Source organism: Gobio gobio (assembly GCF_949357685.1).
Source record: "Gobio gobio genome assembly, chromosome: 6".
Taxonomy (NCBI): Eukaryota; Metazoa; Chordata; class Actinopteri; order Cypriniformes; family Gobionidae; genus Gobio; species Gobio gobio.
Genome location: NC_137102.1, coordinates 8,660,580 through 8,685,636, shown reverse-complemented (window position 1 = coordinate 8,685,636; position 25,057 = coordinate 8,660,580). Strand labels below are relative to the sequence as shown.

General features: G+C 38.5%; 2 protein-coding genes across 2 annotated transcripts; one reads left to right on the top strand and one right to left on the bottom strand.

Moving 5' to 3' along the window:
• The first annotated feature begins 447 nt into the window (after window positions 1-447).
• Window positions 448-20,466, top strand: kcnb2a (potassium voltage-gated channel subfamily B member 2a). Its single transcript, XM_079819260.1, has 3 exons — window positions 448-1,087; window positions 2,966-3,632; window positions 16,604-20,466. The coding sequence occupies exons 2-3, from the start codon at window positions 3,057-3,059 to the stop codon at window positions 18,524-18,526; spliced, it is 2,499 nt and encodes an 832-aa protein (XP_079675386.1). The 5' UTR covers window positions 448-1,087; window positions 2,966-3,056; the 3' UTR covers window positions 18,527-20,466.
• On the bottom strand, window positions 19,926-25,034 carry rpl7 (ribosomal protein L7). Its single transcript, XM_079819273.1, has 7 exons — window positions 24,974-25,034; window positions 24,301-24,403; window positions 24,021-24,187; window positions 23,688-23,825; window positions 21,781-21,890; window positions 20,977-21,195; window positions 19,926-20,522 (listed from the first exon to the last, which is right to left on the bottom strand). The coding sequence occupies exons 1-6, from the start codon at window positions 24,985-24,987 to the stop codon at window positions 20,987-20,989; spliced, it is 741 nt and encodes a 246-aa protein (XP_079675399.1). The 5' UTR covers window positions 24,988-25,034; the 3' UTR covers window positions 19,926-20,522; window positions 20,977-20,986.
• Between the last annotated feature and the right edge of the window lie 23 nt (window positions 25,035-25,057).

Sequence of the window (25,057 nt, the reverse complement as noted above, 5' to 3'; positions counted from 1 at the left end):
GACAGGAAGTGTTGAGTGTTGTAGTGAAGGGTGTGATAAAGAAGGGTCATATCTCCATCCAGTGGCCAATTGAAATACAGCACTTTGCCCCATGCTGTCTTATTACAACTAATGTCCATGATGATAGAGTTTTTTTGTTAACACCTTAAAAAATCTATCTATCTATCTATCTATCTATCTATCTATCTATCTATCTATCTATCTATCTATCTATCTATCTATCTATCTATCTATCTATCTATCTATCTATCTATCTATCTATCTATCTATCTATCTATCTATCTATCTATCTATCTATCTATCTATCTATCTATCTATCTATCTATCTATCTATCTATCTATCTCTCGAGGGAAGCCAAGCCAAGATTATAGTAGTTATATATACAAAGAATCTTTGTTATATCCAAGACAATAAGTCCCTCACGATCTAAATCTTTTAATCTTTTCAGATGTGTGATCCCTGATTAAGTTCCATAAGAGAATCTTGAATATCATCTTCTATATCACGCAAATGATATCAAGTTGCTTATTATGCTCTATATTAAGCCTTTATTCCCAAATGTGGATCTTCGTGTTCCATCGTGTCATATCCCCACCTCGTTTGAACTCGCTTTGACGGAGAGCTAGAGATCAGTGACACTGACTCCTGTACGGGACGGAGGATCTGATGCTGCTGCTATCCTTGGTGATGTACAGCTCAATCCAATTAGGCTTCACCTCCGGGCTGTGATGCAGCGCGCGGGACGAACACTTCTCCTGCTCAGTCGAAGCTCCTCTGAGCGCTAAGTGTGACAGTCCTTATTATACGCGCTGCTTTTCACTTTAAACACACTAGCATGGCTTCGTGGCGAGAATAATCAACAGTTTCGGGGTTTTTGCCCCCCACAAACTTCGTTTTTCTGCTCAATTCGCACGAGTTAGGCTACTTGTGAGATTGAGTCCATACAGAATGAAGAGGAACGACTGCCCTTTCAGCCGGGGTACCACTGATGCCTCGTTCCCTTGAGCAGATGGAGGGGGAAATAAGAGGCTAACTGACTTATTTTTGGCTGTAGAGGTAAAGGAAGAAGAGGCGAACGGCGGGAAGGTAAGACTGAATTGCTTGTATCCGCTTTAAAAGAACCGGAGGTCGTTTGGATAGTTGTGCGTAAGATTGCACAGTTGTCAATGGGCACAGTAAACTCAGGCATGCCAGAACGCTACAGTTCTGCTGCTCTCAGCGTGTCTTCACTCTTAGAAATAAAGGTTCCTGACAGACACGGAAAAGGGCTTTGCAGCTCGATGCAATTGGTTTTACGCGAACTTACAGTCTCAACTCAATAGCTTTTTATCGAGCAAAAGTGGTTCTCGATAAGAACCTTTGTGTGAAAGTGTTTGATCAGCTGTCCTGAAACAGGTGCACTGGAAAGTACAGACTCTTCCTCCCTGATTAAGGATTAGTCAGTAATGATTGTACTTGAACAGCTTGAAACGCAAAGTTTATAAGAGGAAAACGCAAGGATTAGACTACATAAACACTAGGCCTATTTAATATGAGAATTGTCTTTATTGTTTAGCTGTCTCTCACTAGTATTTTGTTCCTCTCTTGTTCACCGTAGTTGAGTTGATTTTCCCTCAGTAATTAGCCTAGAGTTTACGGAGTGATGTTGGTAATACCAACATCCATACACACAGAGCTTTGGGTGTTATACTTAACCTTGTGGGGATAAAGCATAAAGCTGCGGATATATAATGTGGAAGGGGGTGTTAACGCGATGCAAACCACACAACGGGACATTGTAGTTTTGATTAGACATCGCAGTGCTGCAGCATTATGAAATGCTGGCCTATATAGTTCCTCTCTGGTTGGGAGTTTTAAATAGCCGGCTGTTACGAAGTCTTTTAAGAGCAGGAAATAGAAGCCCGCTAAATAGTCCTACCGGGATTTATCATCAAGACATTCTTAAATACTCAATCGCATTACCGTCTGTCCTCAGAGCCAAAAGTATAGCCTACTTGACATCCAAATGCTATACAAGAACATTGCAAATGTCATTATTGTTGAATTTACATGATTTAAAAACTACACAGAAATAACATTTGTGCAATAAGTTCTTAGAAAAATAAGTTTGGTTGCAAACATTTTTATAGATTTAAAAAAAACTATTTAGTAACTCTGGAAATGTTTTCAAAATGAGGTGTAGCCTAATAGTAGTCATGTTAAGTGGCATCACAATTATTTTTAAGCATGTTTTCAAGATTTTTAGCAAATATCATTATCACAAATTTTTGAATATCAAATTTTCTTAATGTTATTTCAAAACATGCATATGCATAAAAATGTCAGACTATGCCATAAAAAAAGCAAACAAACCAAAAAACTTAATGACCTTGACACACACACGCACAGGTTTTCTGGTCACATGACAACAAAATGGCCTCCTGCATGTTGGTAATTCACAAGAACTTTGATTTAATGGATAACATTTATAATATTTTAAAACTAAATTGTTGTTTCAGTATATATGATTACTCTTTTTATGTTCTCCTGACAGTACTTTTTATTCAGAAGTTGAAAACATGGCCATCTTATCAGAGCAATATTTAAGTCATATTCTTTATAAATGACATTTTAATAACCTAAAAAAAAAAAACATGTTGTTGACCCCATTGCAAACTAATGAAGTGCAGGGCCCTTGTTAAGTTTCCTCCTTACATGATCATCTCCTTTTGGAGACTGGTTTTAGCCTGCAAAAGTTTATTGGTTCATTAGTTTTTTGGAGCATAAAATGAGGTCATAGTGTTGGAGTTCTGAAAGCACTGAATTCCATAAAATGATATTTGTAGTGTTTTAATGGTTTTATTTATTTTTTGTTTTTATATATGTAGTCTACTTTTGCTTTCCCTATTCATTTTCCTGTGAATTATTCCAAATATGATTTTTCTGTTCCATGATAAGTCTTCTTGAAATGTCTTTTATTTTCAGGCGCCACCATGGAGGGCCTTGTCTGAGGTGGATTCATCATAGTACTTCTATTTGACATCTGAATTAGCATAACATTTGAGTAGCAGCAGTCATGGCTGAGAGGGCAAACTTTGGGGCTCAGAAGGTCGCACGGCCACAGGGCTCACTCCCGCCAGAACCCATCGACATTATCCGGACAAAAGCCAGATCCAGAAGAGTCCGGATCAATGTGGGTGGGCTGGTCCATGAGGTGCTATGGAGAACCCTGGACCGACTGCCGCGAACGCGTCTGGGGAAACTCAGAGACTGCAACACCCACGATACCTTAATGGAGATCTGCGACGACTACAGTCTAAATGACAATGAGTATTTCTTTGACAGGCACCCCGGTGCCTTTTCCTCCATTTTAAACTTTTACCGGACTGGAAAGCTACACATGATGGAAGAGATGTGCGCTCTGTCTTTTGGCCAGGAGCTTGACTACTGGGGCATCGACGAGATCTATCTGGAGTCGTGCTGCCAGGCACGGTACCATCAGAAGAAGGAGCAGATGAATGAAGAGCTGAGAAGAGAGGCTGAAACTCTCAGGGAGAAGGAAGGAGATCAGGTGGACACGGGCTGCTGTCCAGACAAGAGGCAGAAGCTCTGGGATTTGCTGGAGAAACCGAGCTCTTCTGTGGCGGCCAAGGTAGGGCAAGCACACATGCACAACACCAAATATCAGAGTATAGCCACACGAATTGATCACATCATGACATTTTCGCTTGGGCGGAGAGAACATTCGATCAAAAAAAACACTGAAGAATGAGAGTCCAAATATTCAGTTTGAAATGAATTATTAATTTGTCTTACAATGACTAGGGGCGGATTCAAGGGTAAAGTTTTGGCTGCAACATTCTGAGACTGATGCTAGCAGTGATATGATGAAATATGAAACCCAAAGATGAATTTATAAATACACACATCCCATATGCATTTCCCCGGCTGTCATGATTGACATATTAGCCCACGCTTCTATGCCACAAAAGTAGAGGCGTATTTTTTGTGGTATATAGCTTGCTTGAGGGAAGATTTATGGTATGGCATGTCAGCGTGTGAAACCTGCATTTTCCATCCGGGATTGTTGCTGTTGCTGATGTGGGGAGATGCTGCATGGATGGCTAATATGCACACATCTTAAATCAGAATGATTCATTAAAACAATACAATATGCCTGTTAAATGAAAAAACAAATGGCACTCTCATTGCGCATTTAAAGTACATTTTGACTAATTATATTTTCTTACACATTAGTAGATTGTCCTGGTGGAAGTTGTTGAGAGTATTGAAATGCTTTTTCACAGCTGTTCAGGAGCTTTGTCTCCACTCACTGCCCAGTCCCAATACACAGATCGCCTACTTCCCAGAATACAGACAGGGAAAGCAGTAAGAAGAGCCATTAGTGAAATGCTTTAATGTACAGGATTTTTTTCTTACCCTTTGGCTCTTAAGAAAAGAGACTTTCCAAGGGGTAAATTAAAAAGCATTTTAAAGAAATGAAAAATGAAACGCACTAGAAACCTGGAAAACTGACGTTAGCATTGCAATCATGAAAACTAACATTCTCATTAAAATGGTCATACATAAATTGATTATAGATCATAGTTTTTAATGCAACACAAAACCAGATATTGTTCCACACATTTAATGTTAAACATTTGGTGCAGAACTGGTACTGAATGCAATAGGAAAGGAAAGAAACAAAAGGTAAATTGGAAAAAGTGAGGACAGAAAGGACAGATGGTAATCCTCATAAACACTCCCACTATCCGGCTCAGTAAACTCTAAGTATCAATTTAAACGCCATCCATATGTTAGCTTGGGCATATTTGTCAACAACTGTTACCTGACCAGAATGGAGAAGCTACATCATCTCGCTCTGATTCATCGTGTTTGACAGATTTACTTTGGCATTATATGTGGGAGTGGGAGTGGGACTGGGCAGGTGGAGCTGCACGTTCTGCTCTTAAGAGAGGAAGATGAAGGTTGAGTCACTGCCACTATGATTTGTTGCCAGTCAATCGTTTGAGTGAGTCAGCACAAACACACAGCATCCATTCAGCTTACACCTATCGGCTATAATGTCTGCTCTGACAGGCCAGAAGCAGCTTTGTATTGACCGAAATCACCTTCAAATTTGAATAGTTTAACAAAGGTAATCATATCGTGTTCGCTGGAGGGAGACTGAGATGGGGGAAAGCCTGGCATGATTGCAACAAGCCTATTTAGATGACATGGCAGACTTGTGCTCACAATGTATAGCAGTATATTCAATTACAAAGCAGTTCCCTTCAATAAACCCCACTTTACAGTCTGGTAATACATGTAACTGAGCTTTGCATGCTTGTTTTTGGGAAAACAGAGTGAACTCCTTTACGTTACAGGGGTCCTGTCATAATTAATTGCATGTGAGCAGCAAGATTAATGGCCAGTGGTTCCTAACCTTGACCTTCACTTCTGTGGGTTCAGTGGTTTGGGTACTGGACACTGCCTTTTGAGCAGGAAAAGACTGGTGGGTTACTGAAGAGGTATTTCCAAATGCATATTGCAGGAAGAATATTGCCAATAATATGTTACTTTGTTGCAATATCAGTTTCAGCACATTCATGATAGTATTATATTTTTAAAAATGGGTTGGGATGTCTTCTCAGCAGTTACATGCTTTGCAGAGCCTATTACAATATGGCAAATAAGTTGTTATAAATAAGCTGTTTTTTTTTTTATCATACTAAAAGATAATAAATTTGCAACTGGACAGTTGCTAGGCGGTTGAAACGATAACGCTAACAGTACCTAGTTTGGTGGTCAGCAAACTGCTCTCTGTGAGGCAATGGAGACTTAATCTCCTTTGGTGATTTACCTAGTCTGCTCCTACAAATAGACTGCTGGCATTCTGTCTGGCTTATGGCTACAGTGTGTAATGTGGTCACGTGTTAAGACAGAGCAGTTAATCAATTAGTGAAGGCAGTTTTCCACCCTGCGGAAGTTATTAGGAACATTAGAGGACGTTAACTTTTCCACATTGTTTCCGCTGTTTCAGAATGTCATGGCGGACATTGTGAACGGCCTGGGAAAATGAACTTTTATCTATTTAAACAAGCTTGTCTTAGAGCGAAAACGTTGTGACATCTCCGTGGTTTAATGCGCTGGATGCAGAGGAGCGAGTTATCTGGGTTTTTTCATTTCCTCTTTAACCATTTTGTTTCCCCTTGATTCTCTTCTAATCGCAGAGGACTTGCGTGGTGTGTGTCCTCTCAAAATGTCAGAGGAATCTAACCCTTTCCATCATATGGTCAGGTCGAGCTACTTTAAAGAGCTCTGTCACGTCACCTTGATTTGTGTTGCATCATGCATACACATCCTGAGCCTTAAGTAAGCAAAGAAACAGATAAAATACAGTATGATAATGGATTAATACTTCAGGATATGCCTTCCTTTCATGTTCATTTTAGCTGTTATGATGTCTTCATTTGATAGCCAAATCATTCCATTTACTCTAAGAATATTAAACAAGATTTCTGCTAATGAAAATAGTGCCTAACACTTTTGCGAAGGAAATATGTTTTAAATATCTGTTCCTCTCATTGTGGCCCACATAGAAAGTGACTCATCCTGTAGAGCATATATATATAAAACGCATAAATATACATTTAAAATGCAATAAAACACCTTAAATATAATTTTTTGTTTTTGTTTAAGATGAACATTTTTATTGCATTTTTATGAATGTCAAATAGCTGCTATCATACTTGATTATGAGAGACAGATATCATGATCTGTAAAGAGGTGTTCACTGCACATTGTTTTGATGAGATCACTGTTCCTCTGAAATGTCGGGGGTGTGAATAATTTATGTGTATTTACAGTAATTGATCATGACATGATACTCTATGCTCTCAGCTCCGTGGACAGAGCGGAAATTCTCTGCGCAAAGCACTGGGGATGGGAAAGGGGGAGAAAGGGAAAAAGAAGGAAAAGCTCTTTGGCAGTGGAGGCTCTGTTACTATATAAAGAGGCTTGGGTTCTGGCTGAGACTCTGGGTGCAAGGAGATACCTGGTGAATTCCCCTCTCAGCCATCACTCCAACAGCCATGGAGGTCAACAGACAAAGTGAATGTGAAGATGAGTAAAGGTGACATCCAGTGCTCTTTTGACAGTCTGTTAACTACTGTGAGATTGCATCAATCATTTTAAAACAATTCACCCTTTGTCCACTTCAGTAAAGATGTTATTTCTCGATGTACTTTTAGAGTGAGGTTGGTAAATTGATCTCGTCGTACAATTATTAAGGACTGAGCAGAGCTATGTTTATGTGAATAATGTGCTGTAAGGTGACAGGTGAATGTTCAATGTGGTACACTCCAAAAAAAAGGTGCTATATGGCTCTAAAAGTGGTTCTTGGTTCGTAATCATAGGGGAACCACTTTTGGTGCTATATAGCACCATCTTAACAGGTTCTGTATATGGTAGCAATGCTATATAGCACCTCAGTCATCCCAAAGAACCGCTGAAGAACTGCTGAAGAATTGGTGCTATACAACACTTAAAGTGGTTCCCCTATGATTACGAGCCAACGAACCACCTTTAGTGCTATATAGCACCATTTTTTTAGAGTACTTTCAACTTAATTTAATTATTTTTCAAACATGAGTTAATGGTGTTGAAAACAATTACAACTGAGCATTTCATCTTAAAAGAGACTATTAAAGATTCAAGGTTTTTCAGAACTTTCTGTCTATATAGTTATCGCTGTGCACAGATTTAGAAGAAAGAAAAAAAAATCAAGAAAGAAATAGCAAAACGTTTTTCCGGTTCAGTTATCAAATCCATGTGAGAGTTCAGACGTAGGTTAAAACTATGAAACTCAAAGTTATTATATCCTCAGAGTGGAATAGACTTTGAAAGTAATTGTCATGTTATGTAATCCAGTGCTTTCAAAAAGGGCTGAGCTTGTGACCCAGAGGGAGCAAACTACTGTACATCGGCCCCGGTGGAACGAGTCCTTTAGCCTCTCTGCCGACTCAGAGGAGTTTCCAATCCCCACAATGTCACACAATTATGTAGTTAAGCCTGGGAAACCTAAAGGGATTTATCTTTAATCTGAGCAATGAACAAAGACAATAGCCACCGTTCCACCTTTCATTCCACTCCGATGGATAAAATCCCACTCAGTGGATGTCTGCTCCAAGTTATAGACAAGATCTGTTCCTGTAATTGAAGCTTCATTGAGGGTTAAAGCCAATTATTAATGTAGCATGACTTACAATCAATAAGCATCGAGTCCATCAGTAGTGTGTTTAGTATTCTTTTAGCATGTATGAACTTGTGACATTTTCATATTTGGGATATTTCATAATGTGGAGGATAAACGTCCAAAAAAGGAATTCATTTTGAATGAATTTCATTACAACAGTAAAACAATTATGCTTAATGTCTTTTAATCTTATAAGACACTGCATACCAAGGGATGTTCAAATGCAGATACAATTATGAACAAAGCAAAAAGTGATAAGCGCTTGGAAAACTTTTAAGACGATTATCTGCTGCGGTAAAAGAAAAAACAACCCTTTGTGATATTTGGCGACATGTAAAGCCAAAGTCAGAGGTGCACAAGGCCAAGGGAGGTTGAATCTGCCAGTCAGTTTCAGTTTTGAGCAAGTATCTCTACTAAAATTATTTTTCACATGACATAGCTAAAATTATAATTTCTGTGGTGGATCAATACCGAGAATATCAATTCATAACAGTCAATGGGAATATAAAGACTACAGGCTAGATTTACTAAACGGAAAATTAGCATGAGAACGCAAGCCTAGAAATTACGCAGATGGTAGTGGAAAGTTATGAGGGTGATCTACTGACAATGTGCAAATTAAAGAACACAGACGAAGCCATTTCAAAAGCAAAATGGGTTAAGACATGCTTTAAATAAAGTCAGAAATACCAGTAAATTGACCTTAGTAAATCACGTTGCTTGATTTATTTAAATATTCTCCTCACATAAATTTTGCATCTGAAAATGAAACCCCTACAAATGCATAAGAAATAAACTGTGTGCATGCCTTTTCATTGCTAATTTTTCACTGACAGTATAGTTCGCCCTGGCTCAAGCTGTTAGTAAATCTGGCCCTATAAATCAAAATTGGAGTTATTAAAATACTCATTTTTAAAACAAATATCTGATAAAAAATACAGGGATAAATACAGTAAAATAACAATTTTCTTTCATTGAAATATTGTAATGAAGACGATACATTTAAGGTCATTTATGCACGGGAGATTTCCTCCTGTCTCTTCATGTTATAGTCTGGATTGACTGGGTCACTGATCAAGTCATTGGATTCCTATGTGACTCTTGTATATATATATATACAAATATATATAATATATAAATATAATGTACAGTAGGTGTAGAACTTCAGTTTAGGAATGCAGAATGTACTGAATGCAGAAAGCCAATTTTTTTTATTTTTAAAAAAAAATCAGATCCGACCCCATGCTGTTGTACTAATGATGCTCTTTCTTAGGCAATCTTTGTGCTATTCATACATTGTGACAACAAAATACATGCTATTAGCTCCACCTTCCCAACCCACAACCGCTAAAACCCTGCCACGGGCAGGAGCACTGCCAGTCTTGTAGGATAAGACTTAGAGTTTTATCCTCTGTGCTCAACCTCTCCTTGAACCCAGTTGCGATTTCCATTCTGAGAGATGCTTTTTGGGGGACAAATGTAGGGGAAATTCTCGTGGATCTGGTATGAGGGCAGATATGTTCGATTGCGTTAAAAATAGACGGTGGCAGTTGGATGGACTGAATAGCGGGCTGTACACTGGGTTTAAGTAGAGGTTGCCTGCCCACCCCACTTGTGAGGCTGAATATTTTGCATGCGAGTAAGTGGTAGGCTGAGGGCTAGCCTGTAAATCACAAGCAGTCATCAGGGTGGCATTATTGACTAATCACTATAATCACGACCCCCTGTTTCCTCCCACCCCCGCGCACGCAAAGACACTGTCAGGGTAGGGTAGTCATCTTACTATCTTGTAGCTCAGCTCAGCTGCTTTCATGCGTGTTGGAACCTCCATTCGTTTCGCATGCACACGGACACTACATTGCGCATTATAGAGGAACTGGATAGTGTGTCTCTTACTCAGCAAAAGCTACATGACAAATGTGGGAGTTGAGCTCCAAATGAACCTGTCCTATAAAAAAACACACAATCAAACAGATCCCATGACACTCCTTTATAAATAACCCTTCAGTATCGATCAAGACATTCTTTGGTTTCCAGACAGAGTTTCTTCTTCCTCTCATGGCTGTAATGATAACAGTGTTCTCCAGAAATAATTTAACCTTCAGTTCCTCTCAGGAAGAGAGGTGTCTTCCGAGGAGCTCGGATGCTTTATTTAGAGTTTTAACAGCAAGTTATGATCGACGGTAACAAAATGCACTTCAGTCCTCTGTTTATTTGACAAAAGTAAGCATTTTTATTTAAGTTATATAGGGTTTTCTTTGGGAGTGTGCTCACTTACACCAGAAAGGTTTCTCAAGTAGTTCAGGAGAGGAAAAACCGGAACAAGGGTCTGTCCAGCAATAGATGCCAATATTGTTTGTGCAGGGATGTTTCTGAAAGAAGAGCTGAAAGCTTGCCTGTTGTAATTGTTTGCGAGAGAACACATTACTGAGTCATTTGAGCATCCAACCAAGGTTTGCAGATAAAAGGAGATGGATTTAACACTCTAATTCTTGAAGCACAGGGCGTTTGCTGGATAAGTGGTTTGTACGGCGAAGGAGCTGTCCATGGTGCTGGCCTGAAACATGAATCAGCTTTGCCAAATGTCCATTAGAAAAATAGAAAATTCTTAATTTTTCTGTTTTCCTGGTCTTTGACTCGCATGTGAACCTTTTTACAATACAGGTAAATCCACCTCACCAGGCAGATTAAAAGGCAAATCCTCATGTTCGGCCAGATTGCCTTCAGTTTTTCCACTTTTGTTTTTTTTGTGATTATTTTCAGATCCTCAGTTCAGTGCCAAGGCAATAATTCTTTGGGCAGTGAGTTTGAATGAGAAACATCATCCAGATTTTTTTTGTACAAGGCCAGATGTTTCAAGGACCAGAGCAGCTCAACCTCTCACGCTATATAGAAACCTAAACCAGCCTATAATACATTTCATCTGACCCATTTTGCCCTCCCTTTACATTAGATTTACTGTTTAGAAACCTTCCATTCTGCTCATGTACATTGGGGTTCTGGTTTAGTGGTCTTTTGAAAATGTATATTCAACATGCTCCATAAAAGGAAATTAAAATATGATGTAAAAGGACTCACTAAAGACAAATATGTATTATGTATTTATTTCGTTTATTACATGCCTTTTTGGAATTCTCTAATCTGCTCAACAGCGCCACCTAGTGGTCTAATATATGCCGTTGTCCATGGCAAATCCTCGAAGATTCGCTCTTGACTGTCAAGAAAATTAATTTAGTATTAATATTACCATAATATTGTTACAGGTTTCTTCTTGTTTCAGATTATTTTGTACACTCTAAAAAATGTTGGGTTAAAAACAACACAAGTTGGGTTGAAAATGGACAAACCCAGTGGTTGGGTTAAATGTTTGCTTAAAACAACTCAAATCACTGGGTTTGTCCATTTTCAACCCAACTCTGGTTGTTTTTAATCCCAGCATTTTTTAGAGTGTACATTGTAATGGATAGATGTTCTTTCTTAGCTCTATATATAATCTTGATATATATATAATCTTGGTTGTAATTGCCATTGTACCATATTGGCAATACTTCTAGTTTTTGAATTCAATGCCACAGGAACAAGAGGTATTACATATTCACATTATTACCAACATTAGCTGTCAGGCAAAAAAAGTGATATACATTTCAGTGCTTTTAAAATATTGCATGTTTGTAGCGCTTTTTTGCTTTTAGTTTTTTTCAAAAAGTTTATATATAATTTTAAACTATTTTATAAAATGTAAATAATTTGGGTTTCCAAAGTGTCCACTTCCTGTATATATGTATGGTATTGTCCCAATAAATGAAAAATGAATCACATTGAATTATTTTAAACTACATCTAATCGACATTGCTACATTGAAAAATAATTCCCAACTGCTGCATATACGCTGAACTCGCTGAAACTCTGTCAATGCAGAGGAATGTATATAAGTCCACTGTACAAAAAATTATAATAACATAACACTAAAATAATGTCATGGGGCTAAAAACATCAAATGGAATATAAAACACTCAATGCACATTGTTAATACAAAAAATATGTACAAACTAACTTTTTCACACTTTCATTTTAACTATATTTTTACATAATTTTAATAAGGTTTTACTGTAAAAGTATACATATTGCCTTATATTTTCTTTACAGTAAAATGTCATTGTATTGTCTTTTAAATGACAATTTTAGTCCCCCATAGTAAAGTAACTTACAATAATCAACTAAATATTCAATTTAACCACTATTGTATATATTTTTTACATTCTTTTTTTACTTATATTTTTACAATGCTACCATCAAAACTTCCCTGAAAACATCCCGATCACGCTGCTATCATCAGCCGAGTCAGAACAGTGCAATGACACTAAAGTCCAAGCAATGTTCTGACTTTACGGTGACTTTAAGTTGGAAGGACATGAATTCCCAGCCCAATGTGTTGCCGTGGTCAGCTCATTAATCAGTTTCTCTGAGGTTCTGGGTTCTTTATATACGTCACACAGGCCTCAGTTTAATGCCTCTGCTGACACATGTATTTGTTCTCAACACGAGAGACAGGAGCGATAAGCACTGAAGGAGAAAGGCAGGAGGATTAGTTAACTGTCCTCATCTGTGGATCTGTATAAACATGATTACATGGGCAATGATCTCAACACAGGGAGATTTCTGGCATTAGGCCAGGGCTTATGCCTACAGGGAAGCACAGGAAGCACCAAGAGATCCTTCAAGTCACCTAACCCTTTTTTAACTCTGTTTCAGAGAAAGGGCACCACCGTGCTGATGCCACAAAACGTTTGTTTATGTTTGTTTCACGTGTTCCTTAAGGGACGAAGTGCGTCCTTCGACTCTGTGGCATTTAGACGTACTGGCATTATTTTCAGTTTTGGAACGTGAAAAAGAAAACACGTTGTATTGTGAAGAACTAAAAAACTGAACTGGATCTCAATTGGATGGAATATAACGTGTCCTGTAGAGTTACCTCAGTGACCTTCTCCTCAGAGATTACAATCAGCTCTTTTTTTACTCTCATCTTCGTGGGTGCGCCTACCTCTGACTGGACTTTAGGTCTCTTGGTCATAGCCAGACGCTACTCAACCCTACCTGGCGGGGACAATCCCTGCGTCAAGCGATGCCAATTACAGTCTCCCTAGGGGCTGTTCAGAATCCGTTCCTTATACTTCTACTGCGTTACACAATGTCAGCAAGCATGTTTTATTTGTGCCGACCGATTGAGCCAGACATTTGTTTAGCCTGCCTCACCAGTTGTTTAACGTGCTCTAGCAACACTCAATACTTGTGTGATCAATGACAACAAGGCACTCGGTTTTACTGCCCAAATGACATTGGTCTAGCAGGTGTATAAATAGTTGCAGTGCCATTTTATAGACTTTACTTGTAGAGTTGACAGATCCAATGCTGGTTAACTATTCACTGCATTACTCAAGCCCTCCCCAAGACTTTTGAATAAAATGAGAGAGAATTTATTGTAATCTAATGTTATTATTGCATTCGGAAACATTGACTCTTGTTTGAGAACTGTATGGACCTTGTGAAAGGTATTCACATTGTCGTCTGTGTGGGAGGACATTTCAGGATAATTGTAATAGGATTGAGTTTCTATCTATAGTAAGGATATAGAAAGGTTAGGAGCAGTTACTCAGTCTTTCCCCTCCCCCCACAAGGGAAGAATCAACCTGTAATCTCTTTAGTCTTCCTTAAACATTGTAATATTAGTAAAAGATAGTGAGCTGCTTGCGTCATAGTGCTGATCGTGCGGAATCGGCGAAATCATCCATTCCTCTGGATCTTCGTGCGGGTCATGTATTTTGAAGAGTTTTGAGCAATTTGAATGGCTTAATATGACTTCATATTCAAACAATTCTGGTGTAATATCATGAAGAAGTCGATGAAATGTGCTGAATATGTGAAAGTGTGTTATTACATCTCTTTCATAAGAGTATATGCGCCATCCACAATGACAGGACACTGTCAAGGTCAGCCGTTTTATTCTCCACCCAGGATCATTATTAATCCTCTCTTAATGCAGTTCCAGTGAATGAGTAACAGTTCCTCGATTTATTGCTCAGTTGTTTTTAACTGTTAACTAATGAAACCTTATTGTAAAGTGTTATCATAGTTTGTCATATCGGTAACACTTTACAATAAGGTTGCAATAGTTAACATTAGTTAGTGCATTAGTTAACATGAACAATACATTTGTTACTGTATTTGTTCATCTTTGTTAACGTTAGTTAATAAATCCAGCTGTTCATGGTTTGTTCATGTTAGTTCACAGTGCATTAACTAATGTTAACAAGATGTTAATAATGCATTAGTAAATGTTGAAATTAACATTAACAGAGATAAATAAATGCTTTATAAGTGCAGTTCATTATTAGTTCATGTTAACTAATGAACCTTATTGTAAAGTGTTACCGTTATATCTTTGTGGATGAGATTATAATTTATAAGGACATAATGGCAGTACAATAATCTAGTTTTCCCCTAAAACGTGCAGTTTAAACTCAAAATAGTAAACTCAAAAAGTAGATGAGTGTTCCAACTCAAAATAAAATCTATTTTGCATCTTTTAAGGCTTTTGAAGAGGCCTAAAATTCATACAGCAATTTGAAGCCTTGTTTTTGTTTAGTTTTTTTTTTTTTAGCTATAAAAAAGATGAATGTCTGAAAGAGGCTGGTAAAGACATTTGTAAAATAAAATCAGCACTTCATGGTCTAGTAAATGCACTTAAAAATCTCTAAAACTTGCAATTGGCTCAATTTACAAACATCTCTTGATCACTAGTTTTAAATTAGGAACTCAAGTACAATGTTGGGGGCAGTGTTGGGTAAGTTACTCTAAAAAAGTAATGAATTACTAGTTACTAATTACATCTTCAATAGTGTAATTAGATTACTGTACAAATTACTCTCTTCAAAAAGTATTTAATTACTTTCCAAATATATCAACCTCGAGTTAAGCGATAGACATGAAAGGGCTCTTTTAATCCATTCAAATACATGATATAAAACTACATCAATTATTCTTATTAACTGACCAAAGTATTGCAAATGTGACGATAGATAAAAACATGCATTTTAAAGTTAGACTTTTGATGTTAATTCCACTACTGTATTATATATAATTGTTCTACAGTCTATACACAGTATTTAGTTCAATTACTTGTGAAGTAACTGTAATTAAATTATACAAAAAATAAGAGTAATCCCTTACTTTTCTTTTTCAAGGGTAATTAAATTACAGTAACTAATTATTTAGTAACTATTTACACCCAACACTGGGAGCATTACAAGTACCGCAAGTTACGTAATCAGATTACTTTTCAAGTAACTAGTAAAGTAATGCATTACTTATACATTTACAACAAAATATCTGAGTTACTTTTTCAAATAAGTACTTTGTATTCCCATTTATTGACTGACACTCCCCCATGTTGAGAGAAATCAGGAGGTTTTGTATGCGCTGTGTAAACATGATGGTTATTGTAGTTCTGGACTAAAAGCCAGTATTCAGTATTCCTCAAAATGAATAAAACTCGTAAAAATATTACGCAAACCTGCAATAATGCCTACCTGGACAATGTTCACAGACTGACATTCTCTTACATATGTATCAAAAGTTTTGCATTGTTAATGATGTTTTTTTCTACCTGTAATGCAGAAAACAGGAAAATTGATCTGATGAAATGCAATATATATCCAGACAAGTAACTCAGCCTGATCAGGGTTATTTGATTACCTTGCCAGATGATTTAGATAACCTCACGGGACAGCCTCCATATTCTAACAAAGTAGCTGATCAATAAGTGCTTGTCAAAGCCATTTGTGAATTGATGTGCTGTTAGAGAATGAGAGAACAGGCGATGCAGATCACATTATCCTAATAAGGATGAGGGCAGTCTCTTTCACTCTCTCATTTCTGTTTCCACTCCCATTAGCATTTGCATTATTATAAATTCCAAGAAATGTCACTCATTCTTAGCTTAATGTTTTGAATATCTGCAACACTTCCAATGTAAGTTTAAGTATTGTTCATTTTGATATGTGTGTTTTATATATTGGTCCCAATCATTTGGACACTTTTGGAAACTGCACATCACGTGTAAAAATACTCCAAAAAGTCAAATCAATCAATAAAATGTCTGAATATATAATTGTATTATATTGAATTAGTATTATATACGTGTGTGTGTTCATTTGATATATTTTTGCATAAATGTCCGATTAGTTTTTGGGGCCACTGTGTCTATATACAGCTCTAGGGAAAAAAATGAGAGACCACTTAACATTGATTTCTCGTTTAATGTCACATTACTAAATGCTCTCCGCTTTTCCCCCTTTTTTCTTTTGCAGATTCTGGCCATAATATCAATTCTGTTCATTATCCTCTCAACCATTGCACTGTCACTGAACACCCTGCCGGAATTACAAGTGATCGATGAATTCGGACATTCCAACGACAACCCAAACCTGGCCCACGTTGAAGCCATTTGCATCGCCTGGTTCACTATGGAGTACATTCTACGATTTTTGTCTTCGCCGAATAAGTGGAAGTTCTTCAAAGGTCCCCTGAATGTCATTGATCTGTTGGCTATCCTCCCTTATTATGTCACAATATTTCTCACAGAATCCAACAAGAGTGTCCTCCAGTTCCAGAATGTGCGCAGGGTAGTTCAGATCTTCCGGATCATGAGAATCCTGAGAATTCTGAAACTCGCGAGACACTCGACTGGCCTTCAGTCTCTTGGGTTCACTCTGAGAAGAAGCTATAACGAACTCGGGCTGTTGATATTGTTTTTAGCCATGGGCATCATGATCTTCTCCAGCCTGGTGTTCTTTGCTGAAAAAGATGAAGATGCTACGAAGTTCACCAGTATTCCCGCTTCATTCTGGTGGGCAACAATTACCATGACGACTGTGGGTTATGGGGATATCTATCCCCAAACCCTCCTGGGCAAAATAGTGGGTGGACTCTGTTGTATCGCTGGTGTACTAGTAATTGCCCTGCCCATTCCTATTATCGTCAACAACTTCTCCGAATTCTACAAAGAACAGAAGCGACAAGAAAAGGCTATCAAACGAAGAGAAGCCCTTGAGAGGGCCAAGAGGAACGGGAGCATTGTGTCGATGAACCTGAAAGATGCCTTCACTCGCAATATGGAGCTACTGGACGTTGTGATTGAAAAGAACGAGGAGAAGGGCTCAGACAATCATCTTTCGCCCAGTCGCTGGAACTACCAGAAGAACCCGAACGCTGACTTGGTTTCCAAAGGCTATGACGCGAAATATCAAGAAGTAGCCCAGTTGGCTTCTCCAGATCGCTTATTGAAACCTATTTCAAGCCCTCAGCGGCTGAACGCGAAATCCCTTGAGCAAATGTACAACCAGATGACGGCCGCCTCATCCATGAGCAGAAGCGGACCTTCGGCTTCCAAAGCAAGCACTGTCCGAGAAGAAGAGATGGAGATGAAAGTAGTGCAAGATGAACGACGGGTCAAAGAGAGACCCGTCACCGAGATCAGAAGCCTGTCCAGCGGGGACAGTTTCGCCAGCTGTGCCACAGACATCAGTGAGGTTGAAAGAAGCGCGCTTCTGCCCAATTTCGCGGGAGCGCAGACGAGACATCCGCGCGCTCCTCCGCCACTCGACCTCAGCCAGATCACCTCCCTGGAGAAACGAGCCCCTGAGAGAGCGAAGCAGGCCTCAATCATTAAGGAAGGCCTCTACGAGTTTGTCCCGTGCAAGTCAGACGGCAGCACCATGTCACAGGGCGAGGAGAACCAAAGCTTCGATCCGAGTGGTGAAAACGTGAGGAGCCCTCCACGAGCAAACCAAGTCAAAGTCAAGGGACTCAAAGTGAACTTCACCGAATCTGCAGACGAGGGGGCGTCTAACTTGCACTTAGTCGTGACGGATGACGCGGCCACACTGACACCAAAGCTACCGGGATCTGACCCATTACTGCTAGCGGGTTCTCCTCGGCAGAGTCCCAGGTCCCCGGGGAAAGGCTTCGAAGGGGATGGAGCCACAAGCTCTCCAGGGTTCAGCCTGACGTCGCCTGAAAGCCAAAGAGGGAGAAACCACGTCGATAGAGCCGCTGTGAGTCCCACGTCCCCTAAAAGTGCACAAAACTGTGCTTCTGCAACGGTTGGCGCCGTTGGAGCGGAAGACGGCATTCAAAGTGGACAGAAGGTGGACAACCACCTCCTTTCCCCAGACATCCTCAAGTCTTCAGGGGAGGGAGGTCGCTCACCACCGTGTGAAACTAGCATGTGATGTGCTGAGGTGCATTAACATGTTCGTCTAAGTATGTGGACAGAGAGAGCGACTGATGTAGTGAAGGGGATTTTCTTTTGTCTTTCTTCGACACTATTGGACTGCATAGCCGCAGAGATTGACTTTATGATCCCGAGAGACAAGGTCTGCTTTCAACTTCAGGAGCTTAGCGATATCCATTCAGAGGGAGGACATTAAAGAACAAAACATACTCTTATTATTATTCTAACATTATTATTATTTTGCAACAGTATGACCCTCCGTGTGAAGGACTAGATAGCTGAACCACATATCTTTTGAATCAGACTGATTCAGGCAACTGTGATAAGATACCACAAATTCTTCATTGTAGATTTACAGCCCTGCAGCAGATTTTTAAAAGACTAACCACTGTAACATTTGTGTTGGGTTTGTTTAATAGTTCTGACCAAAGTGCTACCAGTGTAAATTGGCAGTCAGCATTTGACTTGAAATAATATTTTTGACCAAAATATGCCTTCATTTGATGTTTTCTTGCTGAGTGATAGGCTATTATTCCTCAGTGGTCATATGTGAAGCAACACAAAGTTTTCAGTTCTCTTCGCAAATGTGGATCAAATCAAATTCCATTTTTTCCTTTGACCGTCCCTTTGAACAAGTAATACAAGAGGAAAAACATACTCTTAAACATGTCAGTACTAAATATTCTGATATCTATACGAGCATGTCTGTTTCAGTGAAACGCAAGTTCAAGTGTTTCCATTTGCATCACTTTATAGTTGAGCCATAGCCTACCTAGAAATACATTATTTTAAGAAATAGTCTAGCATGTTTACTGCTGTGGGCATTTCTCCACATCAGTGAATCTGTATGGAAAGATGGTTGTTTTTATGTTGCCTTCAATTCAGAATCAGTTGAGGGAAACCTATGATGGCCATAGTAAATCAACTATGCCCTCTGCTGGATGAAGGAAATGGCACTTTATTTCTATGAGACGCCAGCTTGACTGGATGGGAATATTGTACATTTAAAGAATGTTATTTTAAAATTCCTCTCCCTGACGTGCAATACAGTTGCCCAGGTAACAAAGAGGTCAATGGATGTCAACAGCTAAAAGTGGAACCTCGAATGTGTGTATGATTTGTATATTAACTGTACAGTCAAGACATTATCAGCTACATCCATTTAGCGTAGAAACCCAGGTACACAAGTGATGTTAATCATACAAAGTTATTTGTCAAACGAACTAAGCAGGAACACAAATCCTGCTTCAAATATTCAAATCGGTGCCTTTTCATAAACAGTTATTTATGAGAAGGCGTTAAGATCTATGGTTTGGTTCAGACAAGTCTGTACAGAAAGTCCTACTTTTTATAGAGTAAAATATGCAAATACAATTAAGTTCTCAGGTTTTTTTTTTAATGTAATCTTGAAAGCCCTAATGTTTCTGTATGTGAAATCTTTTTTGTTGATGTCAAATCAAAAGGAACAATAAGCTGCATGATCATCTACTTGCACAAGATTTGAGCAGATTTATCTTTAATACGACTTGACTATTGTATGTACATTCCAAACAGACTTTCATTTCTGCATATATCAAACTTTTTTCCCCCCCCTCTCCATTAAGTTTGGATCCTAGTTTGTATATCAATGTGATGTTTATAGTTGTACATCTTTTCTTTGAAATAGTGACTGCATTGTTCCAGATACCTAGAACGACCATTAAACAAATAAATGTTTGTACAGGACACTACGGGCGTGTTCTTTAAAGTTAAAACATCAGTAGACCTTCAACCTCATCTTTAAGTGGTTTAGAAGCTTCATTAGATGTGATGAAAGGACACCGCTGTAGCATCTTTTTGATGCAATTGAGAACTCGGATACATGCTTTTACAGTATAATCATGAGCAGACTAAAGTGTCACAATAAAGGGATGCCAAGAAATAAATCTCTAAACCGGTGTTTGTGTAAATGATTTTATTTTCACACAGACCAACAGCAGAAATGTTCCAAAAACCTGTAAAGACAAATGAAAAAAAGGTTTTAGATTAAAAGTCCAACTCAAGCAAAAAGAGATTATCCCCCGACATTCAATGGGTCTCATTCCCAAGAGGCCTTTTAGAGAATATAATCAAACCTCTACACTACTGAGGTTAACCAGTACAATTATGAATAGCATCATTATCAAACAAATAATGCCCGAAGGCCTTGCTTCTGAGATCAATAAATACCATAAAACACAGCCCACATATTAACAATGCACAGTACTACAACACTACCATAATAAATGGTGCTATAGCGAATGAAACGGTTATTCCATAACACAAACATCATTCAAGTGGCACTTTTAGATCTACTAATAACCTGAATGACACGCATTGTCAGTTTGATTTGCAAGGAAAAATTGGACGAAAATAAATAAATTGTCAAACTTAAAAACAACTGGGCATGCGTTGCAGTCAGGTGCTCACCTTGAGTTCTTTAGTTCATTCTCCTGACGAGTCTGTTGATCTGGTCCTCCCTATTTCCAGCATCACCTCCCTCAACAAAGTGAGTGGTCTTCTTGTTCATGCCACCACGAGGAGAGGACAGTTTGAATGGCCAGAGGAAGTTGTTTGCAGCCTTGAAGTTCTTTCCAACAGTGTAGATCTCATGGATGAGATCCTCGACGCAGATGATTCCACACTGACCTGGATATATGCAAATCATGTTATTGAATCCTAATTATCGCTACTATAATACATAGTAGAGCTGGGCGATAAAACGATAACGATATGTAATCACGATAGACACGTAATCGATATCAATAAAAAAATATGCCCTATTTAAGGGTATAGGGGGCGATTTGGGATTCAGCCTTTGAAACTACATGCAGAGGTAATGTTATTCTGCATCAGTGCCTTATGACAAAGCATCTAAACGGTAACAGTTACAAAGAAATAACAGAGGCACTGCGCTTTAATGTTAAGAGATAATTAAGTGTTCATTGTGATTTTAGACTTGTTTATATTTTAATTATTTGAGTGTTTTCCATGGTTGTGTTGACATTTCTGCCTTTATAACTAAGTGGATTATAATCAGAGGAAGGTTAAGTTTAAAATAAAAATGTTTAAATGTAAAAAATTTCTCCTGGTCCTTATTTTAAATGGGTCATAAATATCAATAATTATCGATATCGACCAATATGAAACGCTTATATCGTGATACAGTTTTCAGCCATATCGCCCAGCCCTAATAAATAGTGTTTATTCAGGGTGTGCACTGCCTGGTCTTACCAAGGGTCTTCTCGATAAGGGAGTTGTCTGTCAGTCCAATGCGCTGCTTTTTGATTTTGCCGAATCCACGCTTGTAGATGAGCTCACGCACAGATTTAAGGTTGGGGTAGCTGAAAAAGCAATATGAGGCTTCAGCAAGCAGGTAAAGTTCATTTTAACACATTTAGGAGACAGTTGCTGTATTTGGAACCACATACTAGTACTATTATGCATTTCACAATATCTTTCTATGGCAGAAATTTTAAGAGTGATATGCAGTTCCGAAATCAGCCACTGTATCACAGCACACATTACATTTCACATTAGATGAGATTTGTCATCATCCATTCACCCAGAACTCTTGACAGTGCAAACTTTATAAAGAGATCATAAAATATAACTATATGAATCGAGTGGTTTAATCCAAGTCTTCTGAAGAGATGTGTTTAATGACGAAGCTGTTCATCATAAAACGATCGTCTCTTCAGAAGACTTGGATTAAACAGGGCTTGGGTTTGGAAGGACATGAAGAGGAGTAACTGATGACAATTTTAATATTTGGGGGAACTGCTTGTCTTCCACTGAACACAAAATAAGTATTGAGACAGCCACTTTTCCACATAATGAAAGGAAAAAAAACACTTAAAAAGTAGCCCATATGACTGATTTTCATGTTATGTACAACATTTCCAAAAATCAGAGAAAAAGAAAATGTGGGTCAATGTTAGATCTGATGTCAAAGCCAACTGGTCATGTAATGACAAATCCAAAACCTCAAATATTTAAGAGTCTGGAACCCAGAGTCCCCATTCACTTTAATTACATAAAAGAAAGGCCAGTACATTCAGTACATTTTCTATGGGGGGTTAAAGTCTAAAAGTTTAAAACACGAAAACTTCCATTTTTGAGCTAAGTTCACACCAACATTCAAAAGCGAATTGAAGCGTAATTAACAGCAAAAGACAACATATTTCAGTACATGCACACACGCTCTAAGAGACGGTTTCTTATAGACGTGCGACATGAAGCCGCTGCTCAGAGTGTGTGAGAACTGAACAGTGCTTTTGCCGCCTAATTGGCCGTGAACGGTTAAATACACAAGCCCAAGTGCCAAAGTGACCATGTATTTGCAAGTAAACAGTCATTTATGTCTAAAGTTAACGTAAACAGTTGAGAAAGAACTAAGAAATTAAGAACAACGCACAAGTATAATGAATCCGAGCAGCCGATCTTAAAGTGACATGCAAATTTACCTGCTGTCATTATTAAATGCAGGAAAAAAAAGAAGAAAATCTCACTGCTCTTGACTGAATCAATTTTAATAAGAATTATGATGAATAAGAGTAAATGTATATTTCATTTAAACAGTTAAGGCTGCAATTTTATTTATTTTTTTACATTTGATTACTTACACGTTATGTAGCATTTCTAGTGATTGAAGTTGAGTCCATTTCATTTATATCTGTTCTATTCTATTTATTTTCTTTGCTCTTTATCACGGTTTATTTGTCTTTGGTAAGCTTGAGACATTTTTCATGCTACAATTAGTTTTTTAATGATATTGAAAATGGTGATAAGAATTATGGAAATGTCTTGGTATCAAATTGTTCTCAAACTTACGTTAAGTTAAAATAGCTATATTGTGATGTATATCGTTATCGTGAAATAAAAATTACACCTATCATGGTAAGATTTCTCACATCGCTCCCACCCCTACCGTGAACCATAAGACGGCTATAAATTAGGGATGTCACAAGTACCGGTACTGAAATTTTAAAAAATTTGACATTTGTTGTAGTACCGAAATTTGTACCGAGAACCGTACATTTATTATGGTATTGGTACCGACAACTGGAATTTCGGTATTGTGACATCCCTACTATAAATACAATTTTTATATGTACAACCTAAAACACAGTTTTACATACCCCCAGGCAATGTAGGGCTCTGCAATTCGGAGCATGTTGATGGAGGCCTTGTTCAGTTTGACAAAGACACCATTGAAGATCTGGCGGAGACGGAGCAGCTGAAGCACCTTGCGGACTTTGGGGCTGACACCATTGATACTGAGGAGAGACATGGTATCCCATCAACAACTCTCAAAAGACAGTTTCACTAAGATTACCATGTAGTGGTGGTTTCAGAAGACTTGGCTTATTTTTCAAGAGGAATCACCATGGTCGATAAGACGGGGAAAAAAGAGCAACATCATTAACCACAATCTGTGACGTCTGCCTATCACATGAAAGTGAAAGATTTACCCTCGAATCCTGATGACAAAAGCCAGTTTGGGCTCAGCTGGGACGTAGTAGTTGCCTGCCTTGCGAGCCATCCTGCTCATGCGGACTTCACGCCTGTACATCTCCCTGTACTCCTTGTGGTAAGCTTCAGCTCTTTTGAAGATGAGCTTCCTGGTGACTTTACGGGCCTATAGGGGAGAAAACATGCACTCAATTTGGGCTCCATGTTGAAGCTTCATCATCAGATTATCTTGACCTCTGATTATAAACAAAGCTAGTAGGTAAAATCTAAACTACCTACCTTCTTGTCAGTCATCGCCTTCTTCAGGCGAACGGCCCTGATGGCAGCAAACCGCTGTCGCCTCTTCAAGAGGCTTTCGGGGACTGAGGGAACCTTCTTCTTTCTGATGAGGAAAAGTAGCACATTTGTTATTTCCCTGGTAACATTAGGCCTGCAGACCAGGCTATCATAATGACAGCTATGTCACGCTAAAAAGCACTAATAACACACATATATATTACACATACATCTTATTACATACATACATACATACATATACACACACACTATTTGTGACAGTATATCGATAGACTACATATAGTATGCATTAAACTACTAGCGGGGTAGCATCATGCCTTTGCCTCCAGTTAGCAGCTAATGACAATAAATAAATATTAGATTGAATAGGACTATTTCATGACTACAGAGCACATTTTGGGACATTAATACTTATTCGGGCACGTTATAATGTGCCTTCATTAACTACTTTTTCACACGTTGCTCAACCGAGTCAACCCGGTAGCCTACACGACATTCATATGCAATTTATTGATTCATCATCCCGCGATACTCCCCATTTTCCCATCATAGTACTTAAACATACCCATATTGCTCATTTAGACTCTGAACAATATCGTATGAGCTATATTTAAACCGATGGAAGAAGATTCAAATAGCACAGTTTCCAACTTACGCTTCACCCGCCATTATCCCCACAGTAAAAGAGGCTTCTACGCATGCGCGGTGAAGTCTTATAAGGTAGGTCCTTCGAACTTCC

Excerpts from the sequence above, each read along its gene's own strand:
- kcnb2a (XM_079819260.1), top strand. The coding sequence starts at position 3,057 with ATGGCTGAGAGGGCAAACTTTGGGGCTCAGAAGGTCGCACGGCCACAG. Across the intron at positions 3,633-16,603 it reads GCTCTTCTGTGGCGGCCAAG|ATTCTGGCCATAATATCAAT; the intron begins GTAGGGCAAGCA and ends TTTCTTTTGCAG.
- rpl7 (XM_079819273.1), bottom strand. Across the intron at positions 24,188-24,300 it reads AGGCGATGACTGACAAGAAG|GCCCGTAAAGTCACCAGGAA; the intron begins GTAGGTAGTTTA and ends TCTCCCCTATAG. Across the intron at positions 21,196-21,780 it reads CCTTATCGAGAAGACCCTTG|GTCAGTGTGGAATCATCTGC; the intron begins GTAAGACCAGGC and ends GCATATATCCAG.